This window comes from Schistocerca cancellata, chromosome 1 (assembly GCF_023864275.1).
Source record: "Schistocerca cancellata isolate TAMUIC-IGC-003103 chromosome 1, iqSchCanc2.1, whole genome shotgun sequence".
Lineage (NCBI taxonomy): Eukaryota > Metazoa > Arthropoda > Insecta > Orthoptera > Acrididae > Schistocerca > Schistocerca cancellata.
The window spans coordinates 222,706,189-222,731,603 of NC_064626.1; the positions used below are offsets into that span (position 1 = coordinate 222,706,189).

General features: G+C 38.2%; 1 protein-coding gene across 7 annotated transcripts in view; it reads right to left on the reverse strand.

Moving 5' to 3' along the window:
* LOC126169536 (protein hu-li tai shao) overlaps nt 1-25,415 on the reverse strand; it is a 425,484-nt gene that overhangs the window by 24,711 nt on the left and 375,358 nt on the right. For 3 of the 7 annotated variants that reach the window (XM_049920650.1, XM_049920651.1, XM_049920649.1), the window contains 6 exons: nt 24,401-24,493; nt 24,114-24,309; nt 21,553-21,699; nt 18,727-18,798; nt 18,312-18,374; nt 10,107-10,181 (listed from right to left, as the gene is read on the reverse strand). In XM_049920650.1, the coding sequence (XP_049776607.1) occupies nt 10,107-10,181; nt 18,312-18,374; nt 18,727-18,798; nt 21,553-21,699; nt 24,114-24,309; nt 24,401-24,493 (646 nt within the window). The remainder of the gene's footprint in view (nt 1-10,106; nt 10,182-18,311; nt 18,375-18,726; nt 18,799-21,552; nt 21,700-24,113; nt 24,310-24,400; nt 24,494-25,415) is intronic. The other 4 variants (XM_049920655.1, XM_049920654.1, XM_049920652.1 and 1 more) reach the window with 3 other exon arrangements.

The following is a 25,415-nucleotide window of genomic DNA, read 5'->3' on the forward strand; positions in this document are numbered from 1 at the left end:
TAACAATATGCTTACAGTTATATTTCTTATTTGACAGTTAGCAATTTTTCCACAAGATATATTTAACACTTGAATAATGTGGCCTTGTGTTATAAATTAAGCATGCAAGAAAAAATTTTAAAAAATAAAAATACAATTCTGTGTTGAAATCTCCTCTCTTGCCGATACATGCAAAATGCTGATGATGAAGCAAATAATATTTTTCTGTAAAATACATATACCAATACTTAATAGTTGACTAACACAATATAAAAAATTACATATTAACTACTGTATTAAGATAATGCTCTAATTATATGATGTATTGACAAATACTTTTTAAATATAGATATTGCTTGCTATTTATCACATTATAAGGGTTTCCTTCTTGTCCAAGCTGTCATTACAAAAAGTTGCTGCAAATGTCTTCAATAATTTGATTGAATTTTTCAACATAAGTATCAAGCAAAACTGATGAAGATGGTTTATTGTCAGATTCAGTTATTCCCTCTGGAACCTTAAGTGTACATACAGTTGTACATTCAGTAACAACAGACTGATCATTAGAATCAAGATTTGCAGATATTTTAAAACAATGTCTGTTACTGAAGAAATACGTGTCAATATCTGCTAACTCATTTTGTAATTTTATTTCTGCTAGTACTTTGGACTCAGGTGACAGGTTTGAGCATTTGTCAATTTGTTTGTTTGTATTGTTACAGCCAAAAACTACTCTGTTTTTCTGGTTTCCATTATTTTTAACATTATGTTTCCCTTGTGAATGAAACAATGCAGTCCCAGAACCAGAATATAAATGTTTCGCAATTCCTTCTGGAACCTTTAGAACAACACACTTATCACAACAAAAATCATCATTATCTTTGGGAAAGTATTCAGTCTCTACAGAAATTAAAGCAAATTTATATTTTGTGTCCCAAAAATATGTGTCAATTTCAGGTAGTTCACTCATAACTTTATTTGCTTTAATGAGCTGCCCTGAAACTGGACAATGATCAAAATACTTCACATTATGTGGAAAGTCACATTCTTTTTTATTATAATCTCTTTGAAAATAGCAGTTCTTGTATCTGCTTACATCACTTTTCTTTATCATTGAGATATTTGCATTTGAAACTGTTTTGTCATTTTCTATGGAAGTATTTGGAAATACACTGTCTTCAATTTCAAAGTGGAGAGGCAGTTCAAGGGTAACTAGATGCTCTTCAATCCTTGCTTTATTGTCTTTCAAATGGTGATGAGAATGAGAGTCCTCTATAGGAATCGTCGTGGAATTCCTGTAACTTTCAGTAGATGAGCATGTCTGAAGTGTCAGTTTTTCAGAGTCCTTGGGCTGTGAAAGATACGACTTGCTTATTTGTTGTTTACTGTAGGTTGAATGATTTGATGAATTCGTAACCTTAAAAGTATCAACATGACCTACTTCTAAAGATTCATCTATCTCATTATCAGAGTCAGATGTACTATAACATAATATGTAATTCTTAGGGTTGAAAACACAGAGCTCCTGACTTGGTAAATTATCGGAAAGTTTTGTGTTTACTCTAACTATGTCAGTAAACTCTATTTTACCCATTTCCTCCAAGTTGTCATCAAGGTATGTACTGTCTAGGTTATCATCCGATACATTTGATGATGACATGTCACCTTCTATGAAGAATGAGTTCAAGGACTCACAACTTGAATATTGCTGATCATAATCCCCAAGAGAAAATGAACTGGAGCCCAAATCTGAATCATCAGAACAAAACACGCTAAGATCTTGTTCTTCACTGCCTAAGCACAATTCTCTATTTTCATCCCTTTTTGATATATACTTTGCTTTTAATTCCTCCGCACACCATTTGAACAGTTTTTCAGGATTTCTGTGTTTACAATCGTTTATTAACGTGGAACGCACTCCTTTGTTACTATCATAAAAACTGAATGAATGAGGGTTAAATGGGTCACTGTCCAAAAACTTATTTGAACAGTTCAATGATAGATTCCTGGTGTTAAGAACAACTCTTGGAGAACAAACTAGTGAATGACTGGTATCCACTGCTGTGTTATAATGAACATGATTTCCTGTAACCCTAATTTTTAAATCTTCACTAATTAAGTTTGTGAAAGTTATGTTTACAAGAACAGGGTGCATCCTTTGTGCAATTATGGAGTAATGTGCTATGACAGATTGCACAGCATTTGTTAAGTGGTACACAATTGCTCGCTTTTTATTATCTGTCTTTTTACGATTCAAAGCACAGGTGTCTGCAAAAGAAAACAACAAAAACATTTCTGAGATGAAAATGGCATGCACAAATCAAGCTTAAGAAGACAGTTAATGTAAAATCAAATATTGAATAGGTATAATACATAAAATGAATGTGTGGAAGAGTGTGCACATACAAATGCATGCATTCAGAAAGGCTTTATAACAGCCAATCTAATGTGCAAAAATAAATAGAGGAAACACTGAAATGTAATATTCAGTAGGTGGATCTTGTTTTCACAATGTAAATAAAAGTAGGAGAGGAAGTTGTGTTGTGTTTACATCACAATTAATGTATTGAAGGCGTGATAAACAAAAGTAAATTATGAACCAAGAGACAATTCAGAGAATGGATAAGAAACACAGTGCATGAAAGAGTGGGGGGGGGGGGGGGGGGGAGGATGCGCACAGCCATTATCCGTAACAAATATTCACAACACTTCAAATACGAAATAGCACTAACAAATATGTAATGTTGGTTTACAGTCTTCACTGTCTTAATACATGTTCATTCTAATGATGTTATGGTTACAGAAGGCATGAACTCTACAAATCTGTGAGACCCCACATGCAAACTGCTGGGTCGTTATCACGATACATATAGCTAAATATGAGTGTCATTTAAAAAATCCTGCACATGCATGACTGTCAGTTGTGAGCGACTTTAGGCCTGACAGTCGTATATGTGCTTGCTGCTTCACAAAGCTGTGTAGTGAGTAATTCACTTTTAAAATGGAAGCTGAGACCGAGTCAGGTCCACAATCAAAATCAGGCCCCCACAGGGAAAGAACCCTACCAGGGTTGCCACCAGGTTCCCCAAGTGAAATTCTCTGATATTTCCATTATTTCCAGGTAAGTTTTCATATTTTTCCCTGACAAATTTTGAGATCTCAAGGGTAAGTAAAGACATAAATTAATCAAAAAAAAATGTAAGGACTTCCATATTTCTCCCCCCATACGAGCAAAAATCGTTTGTAATGAACTGTTTTTAGATGTAGAAAGCAAGCCAAATGGTATGTGTGTTTCATTAAGATCACTGTTATTTTATTTCAATAAAATGAAACACATATGCTGACAAAAATAGCATTTCCTTGGCATCACAAGACAGATTTAAAATACCTTCACTGATTTCAGAAATAACCTCAGAAAAAAGTATGGCTCTTGAAGGAAGTGTATAAGGCAGGGAAGAGTTGTGTAAACCAACACTACAGGTTGTTGTTGTGGTCTTCAGTCCTGAGACTGGTTTGATGCAGCTCTCCATGCTAATCTACCCTGTGCAAGCTCCTTCATCTCCCAGTACCTACTGCAACCTACATCCTTCTGAATCTGCTTAGTGTATTCATCTCTTGGTCTCCCTCTACAATTTTTACCCTCCAGGCTGCCCTCAAAATCCCTTGATGCCTCAGGACATGTCCTACCAACCGATCCCTTCTTCTAGTCAAGTTGTGCCACAAACTTCTCTTCTCTTCTCCCCAATCCTATTCAATACCTCATCATTAGTTACGTGATCTACCCATCTAATCTTCAACATTCTTCTGTAGCACCACATTTCGAAAGCTTCTATTCTCTTCTTGTCCAAACTATTTATCGTCCATGTTTCACTTCCATGCATGGCCACACTCCATACTTAAATCTATACTCGGTGTTAACAAATTTCTCTTCTTCAGAAATGCTTTCCTTGCCATTGCCAGTCTACATTTTATATCCTCTCTACTTCGACAATCATCAGTTATTTTGCTCCCCAAATAGCCAAATTCCTTTACTACCTTAAGTGTCTCATTTCCTAAACTAATTCCCTCAGCATCACCCGACTTAATTTGACTACATTCCATTATCCTTGTTTTGCTTTTGTTGATGTTCATCTTATATCCTCCTTTCAAGACACTGTCCATTCCGTTGAACTGCTCTTCCAAGTCTTTTGCTGTCTCTGGCAGAATTACAATGTCATCGGCGAACCTCATGAAGTTTTTAATTCTTCTCCATGGATTTTAATGCCTACTCCGAACTTTTGTTATGTTTCCTTTACTGCTTGCTCAATATACAGATTGAATAACATCGGGGAGAGGCTACAACCCTGTCTCACTCCCTTCCCAACTACTGCTTCCCTTTCATGCCCCTCGACTCTTATAACTGCCATCTGGTTTCTGTACAAATTGTAAATAGCCTTTCGCTCCCTGTATTTTACCCCTGCCACCTTTAGAATTTGAAAGAGAGTATTCCAGTCAACATTGTCAAAAGCTTTCTCTAAGTATACAAATGCTAGAAACATAGGTTTGCCTTTCCTTAATCTTTCTTCTAGGGTCAGTATTGCCTCACGTGTTCCAACATTTCTACGGAATCCAAACTGATCTCCCCCGAGGTCGGCTTCTACCAGTTTTTCCATTCGTCTGTACATAATTCGCATTAGTATTTTGCAGCCATGACATATTAAACTGATAGTTTGGTAATTTTCACATCTGTTAACACCTGCTTTCTTTGGGATTGGAATTATTATATTCTTCTTGAAGTCTGAGGGTATTTCGCCTGTCTCGTACATCTTGCTCACCAGATGGTAGAGTTTTGTCAGGACTGGCTCTCCCAAGGCCGTCAGTAGTTCTAATGGAATGTTGTCTACTCCCGGGGCCTTGTTTCAACTCGGGTCTTTCAGTGCTCTGTCAAACTCTTCACACAGTATCGTATCTCCCATTTCATCTTCATCTACATACTCTTCCATTTCCATAATATTGTCCTCAAGCACATCGCCCTTGTATAGACCCTCTATATACTCGTTCCACCTTTCTGCTTTCCCCTCTTTGCTTAGAACTGGGTTTCCATCTGAGCTCTTGATATTCATACAAGTGGCTCTCTTTTCTCCAAAGGTCTCTTTAATTTTCCTGTAGGCTGTATCTATCTTACCCCTAGTGAGATAAGCCTATACATCCTTACATTTGTCCTCTAGCCATGCCTGCTTAGCCATTTTGCACTTCCTGTCGATCTCATTTTTGAGACGTTTGTATTCCTTTTTGCCTGCTTCATTTACTGCATTTTTATATTTTCTCCTTTCATCAATTAAATTCAATATTTCTTCTGGTACCCAAGGATTTCTACTAGCCCTCGTCTTTTTACCTACTTGATCCTCTGCTGCCTTCAATACTTCATCCCTCAGAGCTACCCATTCGTCTTCTACTGTATTTCTTTCCCCCATTCCTGTCAATTGTTCCCTTATGCTGTCCCTGAAACTCTGTACAACCTCTGGTTCTTTCAGTTTATCCAGGTCCCATCTCCTTAAATTCCCACCTTTTTGCAACTTCTTCAGTTTCAATCTACCAATAGATTGTGGTCAGAGTCCACATCTGCCCCTGGAAATGTCTTACAATTTAAAACCTGGCTCCTAAATCTGTCTTACCATTACATAATCTATCTGAAACCTTTTCGTATCTCCAGGATTCTTCCATGTATACAACCTTCTTTTATGATTCTTGAGCCAAGTGTTAGCTATGATTAAGTTATGCTCTGTGCAAAATTCTAACAGACGGCTTCCTCTTTCATTTCTTAGCCCCAATCCATATTCACCTACTATGTTTCCTTCTCTCCCTTTTCCTACTGTCGAATTCCAGTCACCCATGACTATTAAATTTTCGTCTTCCTTCACTACCTGAATAATTTCTTTTATCTCATCATACATTTCTTCAATTTCTTTGTCATCTGCAGAACTAGTTGGCATATAAACTTGTACTACTGTAGTAGGCATGGGCTTCGTGTCTATCTTGGCCACTATAATATGTTCACTATGATGTTTGTAGTAGCTTACCCGCACTCCTATTATTATTATTATTTTTTTCTTCATTATTAAACCTACTCCTGCATTACCCCTATTTGATTTTGTATTTATAACCCTGTATTCACCTGACTAAGTCTTGTTCCTCCTGCCACCGAACTTCACTAATTCCCACTATATCTAACTTTAACCTATCCATTTCCCTTTTTAAATTTTCTAACCTACCTGCCCGATTAAGGGATCTGACATTCCATGCTCCAATCCGTAGAATGCCAGTTTTCTTTCTCCTGATAACGACGTCCTCCTGAGTAGTCCCCACCCGGAGATCCGAATGGGGGACTATTTTACCTCTGGAATATTCTACCCAAAAGGATGCCATCATCATTTAACCATACAGTAAAGCTGCATGCCCTCGGGAAAAATTATGGCTGTAGTTTCCCCTTGCTTTCAGCCGTTCGCAGTACCACAACAGCAAGGCCGTTTTGGTTAATGTTACAAGGCCAGATCTGTCAATCATCCAGACTGTTGCCCCTGCAACTACTGAAAAGGCTGCTGCCCCTCTTCAGGAACCACACGTTTGTCTGGCTTCTCAACAGAAACCCTTCCGTTGTGGTTGCACCTACGGTACGGCTATCTGTATCGTTGAGGCACGCAAGCCTCCCCACCAACGGCAAGATCCATGGTTCATGGGGGGACACTATAGGTGACCACCAATAAAATGTTGACTCTACTATGTTCCTTATTGTTGGTTATTAGTCACTGTGTTACGGCTATTATTTTACTGGTATTGTGCGATTTTTCTTTTGAGAAATATATGAGTACAAAGTGTACAATCCACCAGTGACTGCCACAATTTTCTTCTTCTTATCGTCCATACTTTCTAATACACAAATTTTTTCCAAGTGCCAGAATACATAAAACGTCTGTAAAATGCCACACTGTACAATGTACTTGTGGTGAGACAGGCGCAATTCCTGAAATCCTTCGCCCTTGGCCTCTGGCCTGGCGAGGAGCACTGCTGTCTTGGGTCCTTGGATAACCCATAAAAATCCACCGCATTATGACACACACACAAACAGACCTGGCCTGGATGCAGATCGGTGAGACTAGATCTGATGGGCAGGGCTTGGACATTACTGGGAAACAAGGGTGGACTTCAGATCAGCAGGCCTAATCCTTTAGAGATACCCACAGAAATGGCCTGCAGTTTTGGCCAATCGTGGAAGTCCATTCATGTGACCAGCTATTCATGTGTCACAGACACCCTGTTGATGAAATGAGACCGCGATGATCAACCCATGCAACACATACCTTAAGTAAATACTCTGAGAATCAATACTAATGAGGATAGGTAGCAACTCACTGTAAAGATGATCACTGAGCCACAGATAGGCACTTAGAAAAGACAATCACACTCCCACAACTCAATTTTCGGCCATAGCCTTTGTCAGAAAATGAGAGCATTCACATAGTCACTCATGCACACATGACCACCGTCTCCAGCCACTGCAACAACAATCTCTGAGAACCAGAGCAAAACAAATCACTCCCCATGCCCCCTGCCTGCCTTTCATCAGCAGCTGCTAGGCTAGTGGCAAGAAGTGGTGGCAGCACAGACTGCAAGCTGAGGAGAATCGTAAGAAGGGGGAAAAGCAGTAACAACGAGGAAGTAGGGAAGCAACACATGTACCCAGGTGCACCCAGACAGCGACGATGCACACCATCTCAGCAAACAAACCATTTCATCCACTGAGACAAAACTGAGATTTTTCCAGTCCCCCCCCCCCCCCCCCCTCCCCAAATTTCCCTGATTTCCGTGACATTCCCTGGTTTCCAGAACTTGTGTTAACCTTGCCAGCAGAAATTTACAACGCTTTGAGAGAAGTGTGTGGGAATAGTGTAGCGGATCGTAGCACAGTATCACAATGGTCTCTGTCAATTTCTGTGAAGGTCACGTAAGCACTGAAGATAACCCAGGAAGTGGAAGGCCATCAACTGCTACAGGCCTGAATGTCGTTCACTTCAGTTTGCATTATCATAACCAAAAAGTTAAAGATGAGAAGAATTGCTGTCAAATGGGTTCCACAAAGTCTGAGTAAAGCACAGAAACCAGATCAAAAATAATAATAATAATAATAATAATTTAGAAGAATTGCTTGAACATTATCGAACAGGGGGAGAACAGTTTCTGAAAAAGAATTGTTGCACTCTATGAAACAGGGATATGAGATTTTTAGCCAGAACAGAAGTCTTGGTCGTCACAATGGAAAAGTTTTTGACTCTCCATAACCAAAAAAAATTCCACCACACACAATCATAGGTGAAACTGATGAAAGATGTTTGCATATGACATGAATGGAGTCATAGCTACAAAACGTGTGTCCCATCCAACAGGCATACGCTACGAACTTTTACCGCAAAATGCTTTGCACTCAAAAATTCTTCAAAGAAGGCATGACATGTTTGCAATTGGTGTCCTCATTTTGCATGATAATGCAAGACCACATATTGTCCTACAAATGAGAGAAATGCTTGACAGTTATGGATGGAAAATACTTCCCTGCCCACCATACAGTCCTGATATGAAGCCACCACACATTTATCTGTTTCCCAAACTGAAGGAACAACTCAGTGAAAAACATTTTGATACAACTGACGAAGCTCACAGTGAGGTGATCCAAGTAATCACATGGCTCAAAAGTGAAGGTGCCCTATCCAGAATATGGAAGTTGCCACGACGTTGGGAAGCTGTCATAAGCAAGAAAGAAGATTATATTGAAGACCTTTAAAGGTATTTTGTAAACTAAATGACTTTCTACAGTTCTATCTCACATTGTGCAGAACTTTTGAAATGACCGCCGACACTTTGTTACCCAGTTTTGATTTGGTGTATTTACTCTTAATTAATCCACATTAATGTTAAGCGATTCATTCATGTAAATCAGTTTTAAAACAAAAGAGACAATTACAAGTAATGCTGCCATTTCTTGGGTCCCAGTTGTTTAATGACATTCCTAAAAGTAAATCTCATTGCATCACTATTTATATTTGAGAACTTGAAATTAAAATCTATAATGACGGGAACTGAGTAATGGTCTAACTTAGTTGATGATTTTACCACATGGTTTTAAAGGTACAGTGGTCCTTTACAAGCTCACTTAGACGGGTGAAAACCTGGATGAGTGATTAATACTTTTCTCTAAAAATGGAAAGAAAAACAAAAGACATCTCCAACTTTCTCTTTGTTTCTTGCATGTGCACTGACAAACAGTGAATAACAAGTTGTAAAAACTTAAGGAAAGCAAGAGTGAAATGAATGTGAAAAACAAGTGCCAGCTCCTATTCTGCACACAGTTGGGAACCATTTATCACAGAATCTAGGCCATAATTAATCAATGGTAACTAAAATGTTTCATTCCTTAGCTAAAATAACATTCTATGAAAACAAGTTGACTGACTTCACACGACAACCCGTCACCTCACTGACAGCACTCATACATACCAGATAACTTTAGGTCTAACAAGTAGATGTAAGGTATCATTATTAAATATTCTAACAGGGTCTGTAGAAAATATGTCACCAACTAATATGCATGCAGAAGTAACAGTCTTGTCAAACAGTAACTACAAATAATTGTCTCGTATACATCCAGTGATGGGATAAACCCAATGTGTTTCCATCTGAAAGTCATTGAGTGTGAAAATGCTGTTCTCATGTTTTGGATGTGTCAAAAAAATTAAATTAAATTAAAACCATGCCTCCTCCCTTCTGACGGCAAATATGGTACTTTTGGGTAATGTTACCACTAAATGTTACATCCAACAAACTGAATAGAGAGACCAGTTTTCCTAAAACATTTAATCAAGATATTATATTTAGGAATCTCCTGAAACAAAAAAATCTGATACCAATGGTTTCAAATGACAAAGTATTTCGACAACACATAAGCATGCCATGATTTCTTAAAATATCAAAATGTACTTATCTGTTGTTACTTACAATCAGATATAACAGAAGCGCAATGTAAAGCAGAATTTAAGCTAAAGCTTAGACCAGTAACTCAAGCATTTGAAATGCATGACATAAGCATTCAAACTCACCTTTTATATTCTGCTTGTTAGGTCCCAATGACCAAGAGCGCTTAAATTCATTCGGAACTTCAGATGAGTCAGCAACTACGTAATGCGAAGAAAACAAATCATGCAACAGCATTTGCAGCAGATCACATGCACAAACAGAAAATAATGAAGAACAGTCTGTAACATTCAACTGAAAAGTATCTAAAATTTTCATTGAAAAAAGATATCTTTCCATGTAGAAACTTAACAGAGCCAAATACGAAAGAGAAGTTGGTTTTAAGACCTGAAAACTCCAAGTACATAGAACTTCATTTTACTTTTGTGTTCCCTGTGTTTTAAATTGTTCAGTTCTCTTGTACTCTTACACAAGACAAATGGTTTCCCATGCTGTCTCACAACCTCACAAAAAAAGAGCTATTTTTCTATTTGTATGATGCATATTTAAATACTTGGACTGCAAGACATGTTAGCATTTAAAACATAACAGTATATCTCCCTGCTACTTGGTGATATATCTTGTGGATTCTGTGACTAAAGTGATGTGTAATACAAAATTCTACCTTTTTGGTGTGATTTTGATCATTCATGCACAATACTTTTTTTTTTTTTTTAACAACGAAAAATGCAGTCTGGCTTCAGCTGCCAGAGACTGTATTCGTGTGTGTGTGTGTGTGTGTGTGTGTGTGTGTGTGTGTGTGTGTGTGTGTGTGTGTGTGTGTGTGTTTATGCGCGCGCGCGCGCGCGCCAAAAGCTCTGACTCAGCATATATATGATAGACTTGCTTGTGTCGTTGAATTCACAGCATGTTATTTTCCCAGCAGGGAAGTGGGCCACACCCACATTAGGTCTTATGCCAGATTAACAACCTACAGCACAGTACAGTACACTGTTGAGGCTAATTCTCAATCTCTACCATTTCTCCAAACCCATCTAGTTAAATGTAAATGTGTTTTCTTATCTCATCTCCACCTAAGAGTACAACTTACAAATATTTGAAACACAAAAATACAGAAAAAAATTTCAAAGCTTATGCAGATAGTTAACATGACTTTCCCTCAATGTACTGAGTCACTGCTGAAAGAAAACAATGCATTCAAGTACTGATAATGTTAGAAATTATAAGCACACCTCTCTCACTTATAAAAGCTGTTCTAATTAGGTACAGCAACATTTTTCTAAAACAAGACACTATTTTAATTGGAATAAATAGTACATTTTGTATGATGCTTTAAAAGCAACTCATCTCACTAAAGTGATAGCAAAACCAAACATCAGGACTTCCTTATAGTGTTGTCTTCCTTGACTTAGTTCCTGTGTGATACTTTGTATTTAACAGAATGTATTCTTTAACCATTCTCTCTTTTACCAATGTGTATTTATCTCAACCTACCCACCAATGTGACACCACCAAGTGCTCTGATGTCTTGTTTAACACACTACTGTGTCTGAATGGGAAGGGTGAGGGGGAGGGGGGAGTGCAGAGCATGATAGTGTGGGGTGAATCGGGAAGAGTTTCAAGTTGGTAAAGTTTTATTGTATCAGCTATGACCAAAAATTTTGAACAACGCTATTTTCCTTATGTGGACTCTACTTCTAATCTGTACTTGTGTTGCCTTTGTGAGCTATGCAATAACAGTGTCGTCGTATCTGGATCAGAACAGTATGTGATTGACAGCCAACATGCAGGACAACTACCACAGCAATAACGCAATTAAATGAAGTGTTTAGCCAATCACTCTGTTCACCTACATAATACTGCTCTGCAACCTCAGGTCCAGGTTACAACATCTGGTTGCAGATAACAATCAGGCCCCGTAATGTAACCATTGTGGTTAATTTTCACTGTGTACTTTATTTCTCTGTAGGGCATGATCTTTCACATAACGGAATGCCTGAATCTACCTTCTGAAGTGTCCAGAAAAGCAGAAGGTTATAAGATCTTGCAATCAAACTCAATACCAAACACTATTGTGATGCAAGCGAAAGTATTCTGTGTGATCCAGCATAACAGTTGGTGCCACAAACAACACTGCTCAGGTGTTTGGCTGTCAATCACTTTGTTATTCTGATCCACGAAAAATCAATGTTTCAGAAACTATAGTCACCAATAACATGAAAGTGGACAAGGAAAGTGACCAGTAATTATATACACATCTGTTATCTAAATAAGCAGCATACAATCTGAAGACAACTGTGTAGCACCTATTGAAAACAGTAAGTGGCAAGAATTTAAACCTTTGAAACTATTGCATAGTGTACCATCAGACTAAGTATTTTTCTCAAAACCATTTATGGTACTTCAAATAAATAAAACACAAAAACAAATGGATGCTGGTTATTCTCTACACTTCTTTAAAATCTCTCTTTTCTTTTTCGTAACACTATATAAATTGTTTGGTCATGCATATTGTGCATTATCAGTGCCTCCTTCAAACAGAAGAACATGTATAAAATACGTCATGCAAATTTAAAGCCTCTGTCTTATTCCAGTTGAATGTTCATCATTGTCAGACTGCAGCATAAAGAATCCTCAATGCATAAAAAAAGCACATGCATAACCATTCACAAGCAAAAGTTCCATGCAGAGAATTCCAGACATATTATCTACATTGCATTTCATTCAAAAAATCAATGAGTAGATTACATTGAGGTGTGTCTAAACACATGACTGTTAAACATCCACAACACAGATAAACCACTTTCTTATGAGTAATCTTCTCATTCTGCCTTTTCATGTATCTCCTTTAATCTGTGATACAGTTCGATGAAATTCTATTAAGACTGCTAGCCACAAACAGTGTTGTTTCTCCAGTTGCCTCTGTAGTCTGATACGACAATCCAATTACATTTTGTTCTCACGCACTTGCTGTGAGTGGAGCAAGTTTTAGAATTAATAGCACTTATTCTCACAAACAGAAGTCTGAGAACTCTAAACTACATTCACCATTACTCTGTGTTATGCTAGAAAACTCTCCTTATGAGAAAGCAAAGAACTTTAAAAAAACAGCAGCTGCTCATCAATTTGTGGATAGCTAACTGCAGAATCTCTGAAACATTATGTAATCATTTAACACCAGTGGTATAATTTGGAAGTTTCAGTACATCCGTTTACCAGTTACAAAATATTCGCTTTACTCGCAGCCTTCAGAATAAAGGCATTTTCAGAAGGAATACTGCTTAACTTCAAGTACAGATTAAAATGCAAATTTATCAAAGCAGGGTTATTTCTATAGCATTTCGATTTATTTACATGAAGAGATGTACGGAAACATGATGCAGATTCAATGGTCTACCAATTATGTCATTATGGATAAGATTGTGCAACATTTCATTGGTATGCAGTAGTTCGAAAAGGTGAATCTCTCAGACCACCAATATCCACCTGATAAGCAAATAAGTTTTTGCCATGTAATTTATTGCTCTCTCGTATGTGGCTGGATCAGCTTTTCTGTATCCCACAATGTTTCCTCAAGACAACTGCTCAACATCATCAGGTGTGGCTGATGGCAAAGCATCTGATGATATTGAGCAGACTCCTGAAGGAAATACTGTGGGATACACAAAACATGATCCAGCGACAGACCCAAGATCCACGTACTGAACATATCCACTAGGAAAGTCTGAAGAGTCAAAAGAAAATTTTCACTGTATTTAAATGTCTGAATCTATAGTACGAAACAGTACACTTATTAAAAAGGAAGACACTATGCTTAATCAAGATGATATTTTGTTATTAAGTGAGGAAAGAGTGTTACTAGCTGTATACATTTTAAAAATTGTCATACCTTACAAAGAAATTTTTTATTTGTTATTGTTGAAGTTTGGTCCACACACACACACACACACACACACACACACACACACACACACACACAAATTAGCTGGTGAGATCTTTCGTGTCTTTACTATTTATAAAATGGCACATGAGATCAACCTATGGTGACCACATACGCACTGATACATTAACTTTGGAAAAGAAATAAGCCTCAGGAGGAGGAGGAGTTGTGGATATAATATGTGCAAATGGACATATTCAGGGTGTGGGGTGCACTCATGGGCCTATATGAAGCTTGTATGCCTTTCATAGCCTCATACTGTATTAAGGTCATGCAAATAGCATTATGCTGGAAGCAATGAATGTGAGTGTAGGCACCTACCAGTGATAGAGCAGGTCTAGAAGATACAAATATACAATACTAAAAGAAGACCAAAGGATTGTCTCTCCATGAACCACAATTCCCACTTTGAAATAAACCAAGGTAAGTGGGACTCACAAATTAGCCCACTTCCAACCACAAATTGCCACAGACCTCTACGAAGCAGTAGTATGATCAAGCTGACACTACATTAACCATCATCTATAAAGAACAAAAATTTGGCATATCAGAGAATCACAGAAAAGCACATACCACTGGTATGAAGCATTTGGTGATGGCAGCAATGACAAAAAAGTTGAATATGGAGACCTGTGGTAATTGCCCAGGTATGTGATTTATTGTTACACCACTAAGATTTGGTGCCACATAGTGAAAGTTATTACTTACTACACTAGGTTTAATTGCAGGCACCTTGACAGTATACCACTAGGCTAGGGAGATTATGCAGCCAGCTACCCATCTACTCTTGAAAGTTGCTACTCTGGTAATTTTCCAACAACATACAGCAAAATGTCACACTACAGTAATAACCAAAACCCTCAAGATAATCACATCCTCTCCAATATAAAATGAATTAAGTGAAATAATCTGGCTCTCTACAGAATGGGCTGTGTGGATGTTACATGCGAAACCTGTAACAGCTCTTCGAACAGCCAAGGTAATATTTGTTGTGAACTGCTCATCACAATTTTATTAAGAACCTATTATTAAGACCTTCACTCACAGTAGTACTTAATGATTCTGAGTAGGTATTTTGCTCTGTCAAAGAGTAAACTATAGACACCACCACCAGCAAGTTCGAATTGCAGTTTTCAGTCATCACTGTTAGTCATGCAGAATTAGCAATAGAGACTCTGCACATGTACATCTTTTCATTGCATTGGAAAAAACTCCTCCAATGTGAAACAGAAATCACAGTATCAGCAAGTCAACACTTTAATTATGATTTCATATGATTTTTTTTATATGTTTCTTGAAACTAACTTATCTGCAAAAGAATGCCGAGTCCCAAAGGCAACATCGTTCAGCAAGACCATGTTCTTATAATGCAGCCAAATCTTTAGATTAATTTGGAATACAAAACCATTATTGTTTCGTGACAAATCTCTCTAATACGAGGGTCACTCCAAAAGCAATGCATACATTTTTTTTAAAAATCCATCTTTTATTCTGTTTGAAAGTTTTACAGTGAGTAGATAAATCCATTAGGAACAATATTTTCATTTCTCCACATAATTTCCATCCCTCTCAACTGCTTTACGCCATCTTGGAACCAACGCCTGTATACCCCCACGGTAAAATTCTGGACCAACTTGTTGGAGCCACTGTTTGGCAGCGTGCACAAGGGAGTCATCATCTTCAAACCTTGTTCCACGAAGAGTGTCTTTCAGTTTCCCAAAGAGATGATAGTCACATGGAGCCGGGTCAGGACTGTAAGGTGGATATTTCAGTGCTGTCCATCCTAGTTTTGTGATCACTTCCATGGTTTTTTGACTGACATGTGGCCATGCATTGTCGTGCAACAGCAAAACATCTTGCTTTTGGGATGTGTTCAAACACGACTCAGTCGAGCTCGAAGTTTCTTCAGTGTCATCACATATGCATCAGTATTTATGGTGGTTCCACTTTGGCATGATGTCCACAAGCAAAAGTCCTTCGGAATCGAAAAACACCGTAGCCATAACTTTTCCAGCAGAAGGTGTGGTTTTGAATTTTTTTTTTTCCTTGGGTGAATTTGCATGATGCCACTCCATCGACTGCCTCTTCGTCTCTGGTGAAAAATGATGGAGCCATGTTTCATCACCTGTCACAATTCTTCCAAGAAATTCATCTTCACCATTCTTGTACTGTTCCAAAAGTTCGCTGCATACCGTGTTTCTTGTTTCTTTGTGAGCGACTGTCAACATCCTGGGAACCCACCTGGCACAAACCTTTTTTAATGCCAACACTTTCAGTATTCTCCAAACACATCTTTCCCCTAACTCCACACAGCATGACAATTCGTTCACTGTGATGCGACTGTCAGCAGTCACCAATTCGTTAACTCTCAGCACATTGTCTCGAGTGTGTGCAGTACCAGGCCTGCCACTGCGAGGACAATCCTCAATATTGCCGTGTCCGCTTTCATCAAGTAACCTGCTTGCCCGCAGACTAATTGTACTGCGATCGACAGCAGCATCTCCATACACCTTTTTCAACCTCTTGTGGATGATCCCCACTGTCTCGTTTTCACAGCACAGGAATTCTATGACAGCACGTTGCTTCTGACGAACATCAAGTGTAGCAGCCATCTTGAAGACATACTGACGGCGCCATTCACGGGAACAGTTTGAACTAAGTTTGAAAACAAGTGGGAAAGACGTATTTACACACCGTAAAACTTTCACACATGCAGAATGAAAACTGTATTTTAACCAAAATAGTGTGCATTTCTTTTGGAGTGACCCTCGTATATGAATCTTGTCTCCAAACAGAAGCAACAGAGCTAAGTCTCAAATGCTACCACTGCTTTGAGCTCACACTGACTCAGTTTCTGAACAGTTCCATATTTTTTCAATCGACGAAGTAGCAGTATGCTTTGAGTTAAGGTATTAATACTTGGAAAAGATGGAATTCTGGCATCATGTATGCTTACATTATGGAGAATACTATGCTAGCCACAGTACACAATTTCCGAGCAAGAACTTCCTTTTCAGCATAATAACCATTCACAATCATAAATTAGCTTTTCATCCTTTTCATGAGGTTTCTGTCCTAAGCAGTGCAGCCTAGTAATATCTAGTATACAACAGCACAAAACTGCAATTATATTGAGGTTTAAATCCAAGGTTCTCCCGTAATGTCATAACCCATAACCAGAAAGCATAACGACTGTGGTGTTCCATCGAGAGAGAGAGAGAGAGAGAGAGAGAGAGAGACAGAGGAGAGGAGAGGAGGGAGGCCCTTCCTTTTCCCTTTTCTTTTGATAGTTATCTGTGAGTGGAAAAATATTGCAGTTTGTGAACACTGATATAGTACTACATTGTTCACATTCACAGGAAACATTTAGTACACCATCTCCAATTGGACTGTGTCCAACACTGCAACGCAAAGTTCCTAAAATTCGGATCAAGGCTCAAATATGTTTACTGAATACATTTCACTTTCCCTTCTACCTGTTCAGTTTGCATTACGCCTGCAACATCCATTCTATCTGCTCCAGTTTTTTTACAATATTCTTATTGTTTTTAATTTTTTTGTATGTGTTTACACTCAATACCCTGATTCTCGTGCCCTCCCTAATGGTAGTTCTATTCCTTCAACATGTGTAACCAAGATCAGACAAAGCCGATATATAGGTTCATAACACAATATGAATTATCAGTGATTGTAATTCACTGACTGACTTCTGTGTTAAGTTGACTGAGCATGCTAACAATTCCAAGGTGAGCTACATCATTCAAACTAACAAGAATTTTACATTTTTATTTTCTGCCTCAGTCTTTGCTGGATGAAACTGATCATCATTACTGTTAATTTAATTTGCCTGTCTCCTTTTTCTTTTTGTTTATTCAATGATTCTAGTATGCCTTACATTAAAGCCCTCTTCTGTCCCTACTTATTGCTTGAAGTAACTGCTACTATTTATTGCTCCACCTATCACTTGCTGGCTTTAGTCTCGTCAATGTTACAAGAATTTCACAGTGGTTTATATAAGACTACTTTATTTGTCAAAAATCTGATATTTTTAAATGTGCATACAACTGTGATTTAAAGATTTGGAGACACACAATGCCTCTCCAAAATTTCATGAATTCTCTCATTTCCTTATTGACAGGCATGTCTCTCCAACTTACCTTCAATATTACTAAGTATATTTTTGCTATCAAGTTCCTGTACGTACTTTAATAGAGACCATCACCACAAAAAATTATAAATTTAAACTTTGTTTCCTGATACCTTTTCAAGTAAAGAAATCATTACATTTTACTGACAGCAGTGTACAACCATTCTGCTTACTTTTTGTTCAGTGTCTACTACTTGACAGTCAAGCTATCTCTGTAGTAAATAATTTGCTAAGAATGCTCACCTTTCGCTGGCAGCCTAAGTGACAAGGAACGCTCCACATTTGGATCTGGGAGATCACTTTCGGCTTTGAACAAACAGACATGCACCAATTTTTCAAATGTTCAGCATAACAAATACATGCAATGCAATAACATGCAATAAAATTGGCAATACTTATCTTAAAATATTACTTATATAAATTTAAACAATCCATCACAGAATGCTTCAAAAATACAAAACTTGCATTTTTCTATTGAAGCTAATCTGCAATAACTGTTTGTAAACACTGCAATTATTGAAAGTGTACCACTATCTAGCAAACATATATTGCTGGAAAAAATCAGTTTAACAAAACACTGAACGACAAGATTATTCATCTGCAACGAGCTTTGTGGTATCTACAATGCGCACATTACTCTTCTTCACATACAACTTACCATCACTCAGAACAACTTCAGCTTGACTTGGCCGAGGAACTTGCTTTGTCTCTATCCGCAAAACTCTCGGTTCTGTAACAAGCACGAATACACAATTATTTCTGATAACACCACAGAATGCAGAATATATCTATTTATAATCGTCCAAATATCACAGTCTATCAATTTTGTAGTTTGCTCCTTTTCAATCTCACCAGATTTTTCTTATTTTTAACATTTGGCAACTTCAGTCGACTCTATATTGTTAATCAGTTTAACTCATGCCATGCATACAGTATCTTATTTTCTGGTTGCAAACAGCTTATACAGGTAATTGTCACATTTACAAAATATTCCACCACATTTATGAGTGTTCGGAAATTGATTCTTAACTTTTCCCATTTAGTTCACTCTTCTGTTAAATTTACAGCTAAACAAAAAGAAAAAAAAAGCACAATAAATTGTGTAAATTCTTTTCGGGCACTGAATAGCAGTAATAGTAATTTTGTTAAGCTCACAGTCAATAAAAAGGTTACTACGGATACTAAAGTAACAACAGAAGTTAAAATAAAAAGAAAGAATTTTTCATATGTCATTATTCAGTGACAGTGTTTAGTTCATTACAAGATAAATACCTATACCTCTGTTCTGAAGTGTCCACCTTATTTTACTGAAGTAGCAACTTTAAGTGAGGGCCGCATGTATAACAGTGACAATTTGGATTCATTTTCTTGTTGTAGGAAGCTCTTACTCAACAGAAAGCAAAATTTTCAGAGGAAGCCTTCTTGGTTACCCAGGCCTGCCAACCCAAAGTTTGGTACAGATTTATTGATGACATTTTCATGATCTGGACTCACAGTGAAGAAGAACTCCAGAATTTCCTCTCCAACCTCAACTCCTTTGGTTCCATCAGATTCACCTGGTCCTACTCTAAATCCCATGCCACTTTCCTTGACGTTGCCCTCCACCTGTCCAATGGCCAGCTTCACACGTCCGTCCACATCAAACCCACCAACAAGCAACAGTACCTCCATTATGACAGCTGCCACCCAATCCACATCAAACGGTCCCTTCCCTACAGCCTAGGTCTTCGTGGCAAACGAATCTGCTCCAGTCCGGAATCCTTGAACCATTACACCAACAACCTGAAAACAGCTTTCGCATCCCGTAACTACCCTCCCGACTTGGTACAGAAGCAAATAACCAGAGCCACTTCCTCATCTCCTCAAACCCGGAACCTTCCACAGAAGAACCCCAAAAGTGCCCCACTTGTGACAGAATACTTTCCGGGACTGGATCAGATTCTGAATGTGGCTCTCCAGCAGGGATACGACTGCCTCAAATCCTGCCCTGAAATGAGATCCATCCTTCATGAAATCCTCCCCACTCCACCTAGAGTGTCTTTCCGCCATCCACCTAACCTTCGTAACCTCTTAGTTCATCTCTATGAAATCCCCAAACCACCTTCCCTACCCTCTGGCTCCTACCCTTGTAACCGCCCCCGGTGTAAAACCTGTCCCATGCACCCTCCCACCACCACCTACTCCAGTCCTGTAACCCGGAAGGTGTACATGATCAAAGGCAGAGCCACGTGTGAAAGCACCCATGTGATTTACCAACTGACCTGCCGACACTGTGAAGCCTTCTATGTGGGAATGACCAGCAACAAACTGTCCATTCGCATGAATGGACACAGGCAGACAGTGTTTGTTGGCAATGAGGATCACCCTGTGGCTAAACATGCCTTGGTGCACGGCCAGCACACCTTGGCACAGTGTTACACTGTCCGGGTTATCTGGATACTTCCCACTAACACCAACCTGTCAGAACTCCGGAGATGGGAACTTGCCCTTCAGCATATCCTCTCTTCTCGCTATTCGCCAGGCCTCAATCTCCGCTAATTTCTAATTTCAATTTGCTGCCACTCATACCTCGCCTGTCTTTCAACAATATCTTTGCCTCTGTACTTCCGCCTCGACTGACATCTCTGCCCAAACTCTTTGCCTTTACAAATGTCTGCTTGTGTCTGTGTATATGCGGATGGATATGCGTGTGTGTGTGTGTGTGTGTGTGTGTGTGTGTGTGCGCGCGCGCGCGCGAGTGTATACCTGTCCTTTTTTCCCCCTAAGGTAAGTCTTATCGCTCCCGGGATTGGAATGACTCCTTACCCTCTCCCTTAAAACCCACATCCTTTCGTCTTTCCCTCTCCTTCCCTCTTTCCTGACGAAGCAACCGTTTGTTGCGAAAGCTTGAATTTTGTGTGTATGTTTGTGTGTCTATCGACCTGCCAGCGCTTTTGTTTGGTAAGTCTCATCATCTTTCTTTTTAGATATATTTTTTCCACGTGGAATGTTTCCCTCTATTTTATATATATATAAAAAGAAAAATGATGAGACTTACCAAACAAAAGCGCTGGCAGGTCGATAGACACACAAAATTCTAGCTTTCGCAACCAACGGTTGCCTCGTCAGGAAAGAGGGAAGGAGAGGGAAAGACGAAAGGATTTGGGTTTTAAGGGAGAGGATAAGGAGTCATTCCAATCCCGGGAGTGGAAAGACTTACCTTAGGGGGAAAAAAGGACGGGTATACACTCGCACGCACACACACACACATATCCATCCACACATATACAGGCACAAGCAGACATATACAGACGCAAAGAGTTTGGGCAGAGATGTCAGTCGAGGTAGAGGTGCAGAGGCAAAGATGTTGTTGAATGACAGGTGAGGTATGAGTGGCAGCAACTTGAAATTAGCAAGTTCTCTCTCTGCATCCATTCTTTCAAACTAACAAAATATTAAAAAGGTGGAGGATTAGTGAGAAGCAATGAACTTAAATATCCTGTACCATCTCTGCTTTCTTCTTCCGTTTCACTAGCAGCAGAAGTTGGCGACATAAGTGGAGACTTAGTGGCCGGCATACTATCTTCATTTGTAGGCCGACTGTTTTGCAGTGAAGAGGAAAGTGGCTCCGATTCAGTTTGGTCTTCATCAACTACAACAAAAAGTATGAACATTGTGTTTTCTTGCAGGACACAATTTTCTAACAGAAAATAAATAAGAGGAAAATACACAAGCATTTAAGTCAACTTTTACACTAATTTATAGGTATTTCCTAAGGGCAAAATCTGACTCTGGAATACAAAAATTAAACTCTTTATGTGAAACAACAAGCAGTCTGATGCAACTTTTTAAAACTTCAGTAAAGTAATAAATAAATGTCAAAACATAAGAATATTTAGTTCTCCATTTTTTTTTAATCTCAACGTTAAAAATATGAAGTGCATTTTGACATTTATTTCTTTTTTAAAAAAAGTATTATTCTGATGTCCTATATTTCATGAGGCTTTCCAGAATACAGATACGTGTCTACAAACACATGCATTTTATCCAATTTCTAGATGAATTCATGTGGGAGAGAAAAGTATTTTATGATAATTAAAGCTTTGGCATACAAAGTTCCATCTAAATGCTAATTAAACATATTGTTATGAGATGGCTTGGCAAATTTCAAACCTCTTAAAACATATGGTGTGACATTCTTTACAGACAATTCTTTAGTTCACTCAGTGTTCACTGCAGCATCTTTAGTCAGAGAATAGGTTGCTCCTGACCACAATTCGTCATAGCTTTATTCTTCAAAGTTGTACTACTAGAATTACCTACACTGTTAAAAACATTTACATATGTGAATATAGTCAGATGTTACACTCATCCAATTGTAGACTTAATCCTAAAACAGGGCCTGTAATTGGAAACTGCATGAAAGACAATCTGTCAGGTTTAATAACATTTTTTCCCCAGTAACAGGCTTTCTCAGTTAATTCTGCAGCAAGAACATTACACACTTATTTCTTTTTCCTGTTTGGCGAAAGCAAAAGCTTTATTTGCATTCTGAATAACTGTTCTCATGGAAGTCAGTCAGTCAATCAGTACATGACAGCAATGCACCTATGGGAAGAGAAGCCCACTAAACTGTACATAAACACCAGGTGCTGCCACAGGCAATGCACCAAGCCTGAAACATTGGCTACAAGAAGAGCGTACCCGCAGAGAAGCACCTGCACATCATCTTCCCTACAAACAACTATGCAAGAAATATAAATAAAACTTGCTCTAAAGAGGGAGGGATAAGAAGAAGAAGAAGAAGAAGAAGAAGAAGAAGAAGAACATCAATTGTGACATTCTTATCATAGGCAAGGTCATTCACACAATGATTAACAGAACTCTGGATAACTATAATAATGACCATGTTCTCTATAAAAAGGAAAATTAAGGGTCACTGATCTTTGACAAAATCTCACTACAAGTACTGATGGTTACAGATAACAGTATTTATTACAAATATGCCTTTAGTACATCAGCTGAACACAATGTTGCAACTCATATTTGGCAACAAAATTTTTGCCTTAGTGGGATGCAACACATGGATAGTATATGCAACGTACCTGCTCCCTGTCACTACCACATCTTCAACAAACAATCAGGACATTCACTTCAAAAAGCCCAAGATAGATTCCACAGAGGTTCCCTCCGTAGATAGTCACTTCATCTGAAGACGATAAGTAAGAAGCCTCTCAAAATGGTTGCTTAAATCACAGCATAGCTCAGATTCACATTACATTGCTCTCTGCTCTTCTTGGCACTAGGGATTGGACAACTGCAGTTTGGGTATGCGCATTTGGTTGTGTTGGTCACCCCCCACCATATTTATTAAGCTGGGGTTTGAAACTCTTAAATTCAGTTATTTGAAACGCCAAAGAAGTCTTGTCTCTCTACCCAGTTTTGTTCCTGGTCACAGTTAGGCAGTGGCCATTCATTCTGGTGGACAGTTTATGGTCGTCATAGCAACACAAAAAGATGTGACGTGTGACGGCAGCAATGTTGGTGTATGACAACAGGGCTGCTCTCACACATGGTCTTGCTTCTGATGGGTTAGGATAAGACAGTGACAGGAATGGAGTAGGAAATGCAAAGTGAATGGGTTGGGCAGGTCTTGCACCTTTTGTGTGTGACTGTCAACAACTCGACACTTCTGCTGTTTGGTGAGTCGTCTCCTTAACTCCTAAATTATTTAGATTCTACCATAACTTTCCGACTATATTTGCATTGTCTATAGACATATTTGTCATTCTGGTTCAATGAGGTTCTTATTACATGGTAACAATGAAAGAATTTCATATCAATATTCACCCTTACGTTGAGATGTTTAAGGACCCTTACGTTGAGATGTTTAAGGTTATCATATGATGTCCATTCACACAATTCAGGATGTACGAAAATAGCATTTTAAAACAATATCACCAAAGTAACTATCTTACTGATGCATACCAACAATACTAACACAACAAGTCACTGCATATATTTAACTGTTATTCACCATGGGTTTTATGAAACAGGCATACTTACACGATTCACCCCTTTGTTTCCTTTCTACAACTTTCTTGTACTCCTCAAGTTCTTCATCTGTTACTGTGTCAAATGGGTTCTTAGCATATGGAGTTTTATACACTAAAGCATTATGCTGGAAGCCTCTTTGAATTATTCCTTTTGAAGCAGCTCCTACCAAAATGACTTGGTCACCAGTAGCAGAAATATTAGCATCCTGCAATTCAAAGCATGTGCAATTAAGTGCCCAAAGTCAACAGCAGAAAACTAGCAAATGATATGAAAAAATATGAAAAATTTTTATGTACCTGCAATTTCTTCGCTTCTTCCCATGAGACTCCTTCGAGAATGTGAGACTGTGGGCCTGAAGTAATTTTATCTGCTCGCCTGTTATCCTTTATCTGTAAAATAGGAGACAAAAAAGGTAAGACTGAACACTTTATATGTAAATTATTTCAAATACGTAGTGTTTGATACTAAATTCCTCCATGACATAAATCTGTAGTAAGATAAATAAAACAGAAGCGTATCACCTGTAGCATATTTTAAGAATGATTTAAATGGTCAGCCTTTATACCTTTTAAAAGTGCAGTACTAGCACACTCTCAAAGATTGCATATACTGTATGTTCCCTCGAACTCCTATTTTCCTGCAGTTATTTATTTCTGTTTATCTTATTGATATTGCTTAAGTTCCTTGTGTGTCCTGTAATTAAACTGATAATTGTTTCTTCTTTTAATTAGTTTGTGTATCACTCTCCATGTTTTATACTTCCTGAAGTAGCATTGTCCAGCACTTATTTTATTTTTATTATTTTTTTTTATTAATAGAAACTGTTATGTGGGCTTGCTGGTCCTATTTTGTGTTCAAGTTTTTCCTGTCAACTCCATTTTTATTTATTTACAGTTTTTTTTAATTTTTCAATGCATTACCACCACACTGTCAAAGATGTTACTGTATGTCTCTGCTTCAATCTAGACATGTAACTTCTCTTCAAATGTTGTTTACAACATTGTAACTTCTTTGGTGACATGTTTGAAGATGTCCTTGTAAGCCAAAAACACAATAAAAGTAATACAGTAGAACAAAAGCAAACTGGTGCTTTCCATTCATTAAATGGTTACTGTTTCTACTTTATATGATATCCTACATATTTAAGGGGAAAAAAACTGTGTTCTGCCTTACGGCAGGTCTTGTCATGGGGGAAGCCTCGTCAGAGAGGCCCAATGCATGAGTGTCTACGGAAGTGATTCCAGTGGTGGTTTCCTGTTGCCTTCCACTGATGATGATGAAATGATAATGAGGACAACACAACACCCAGAC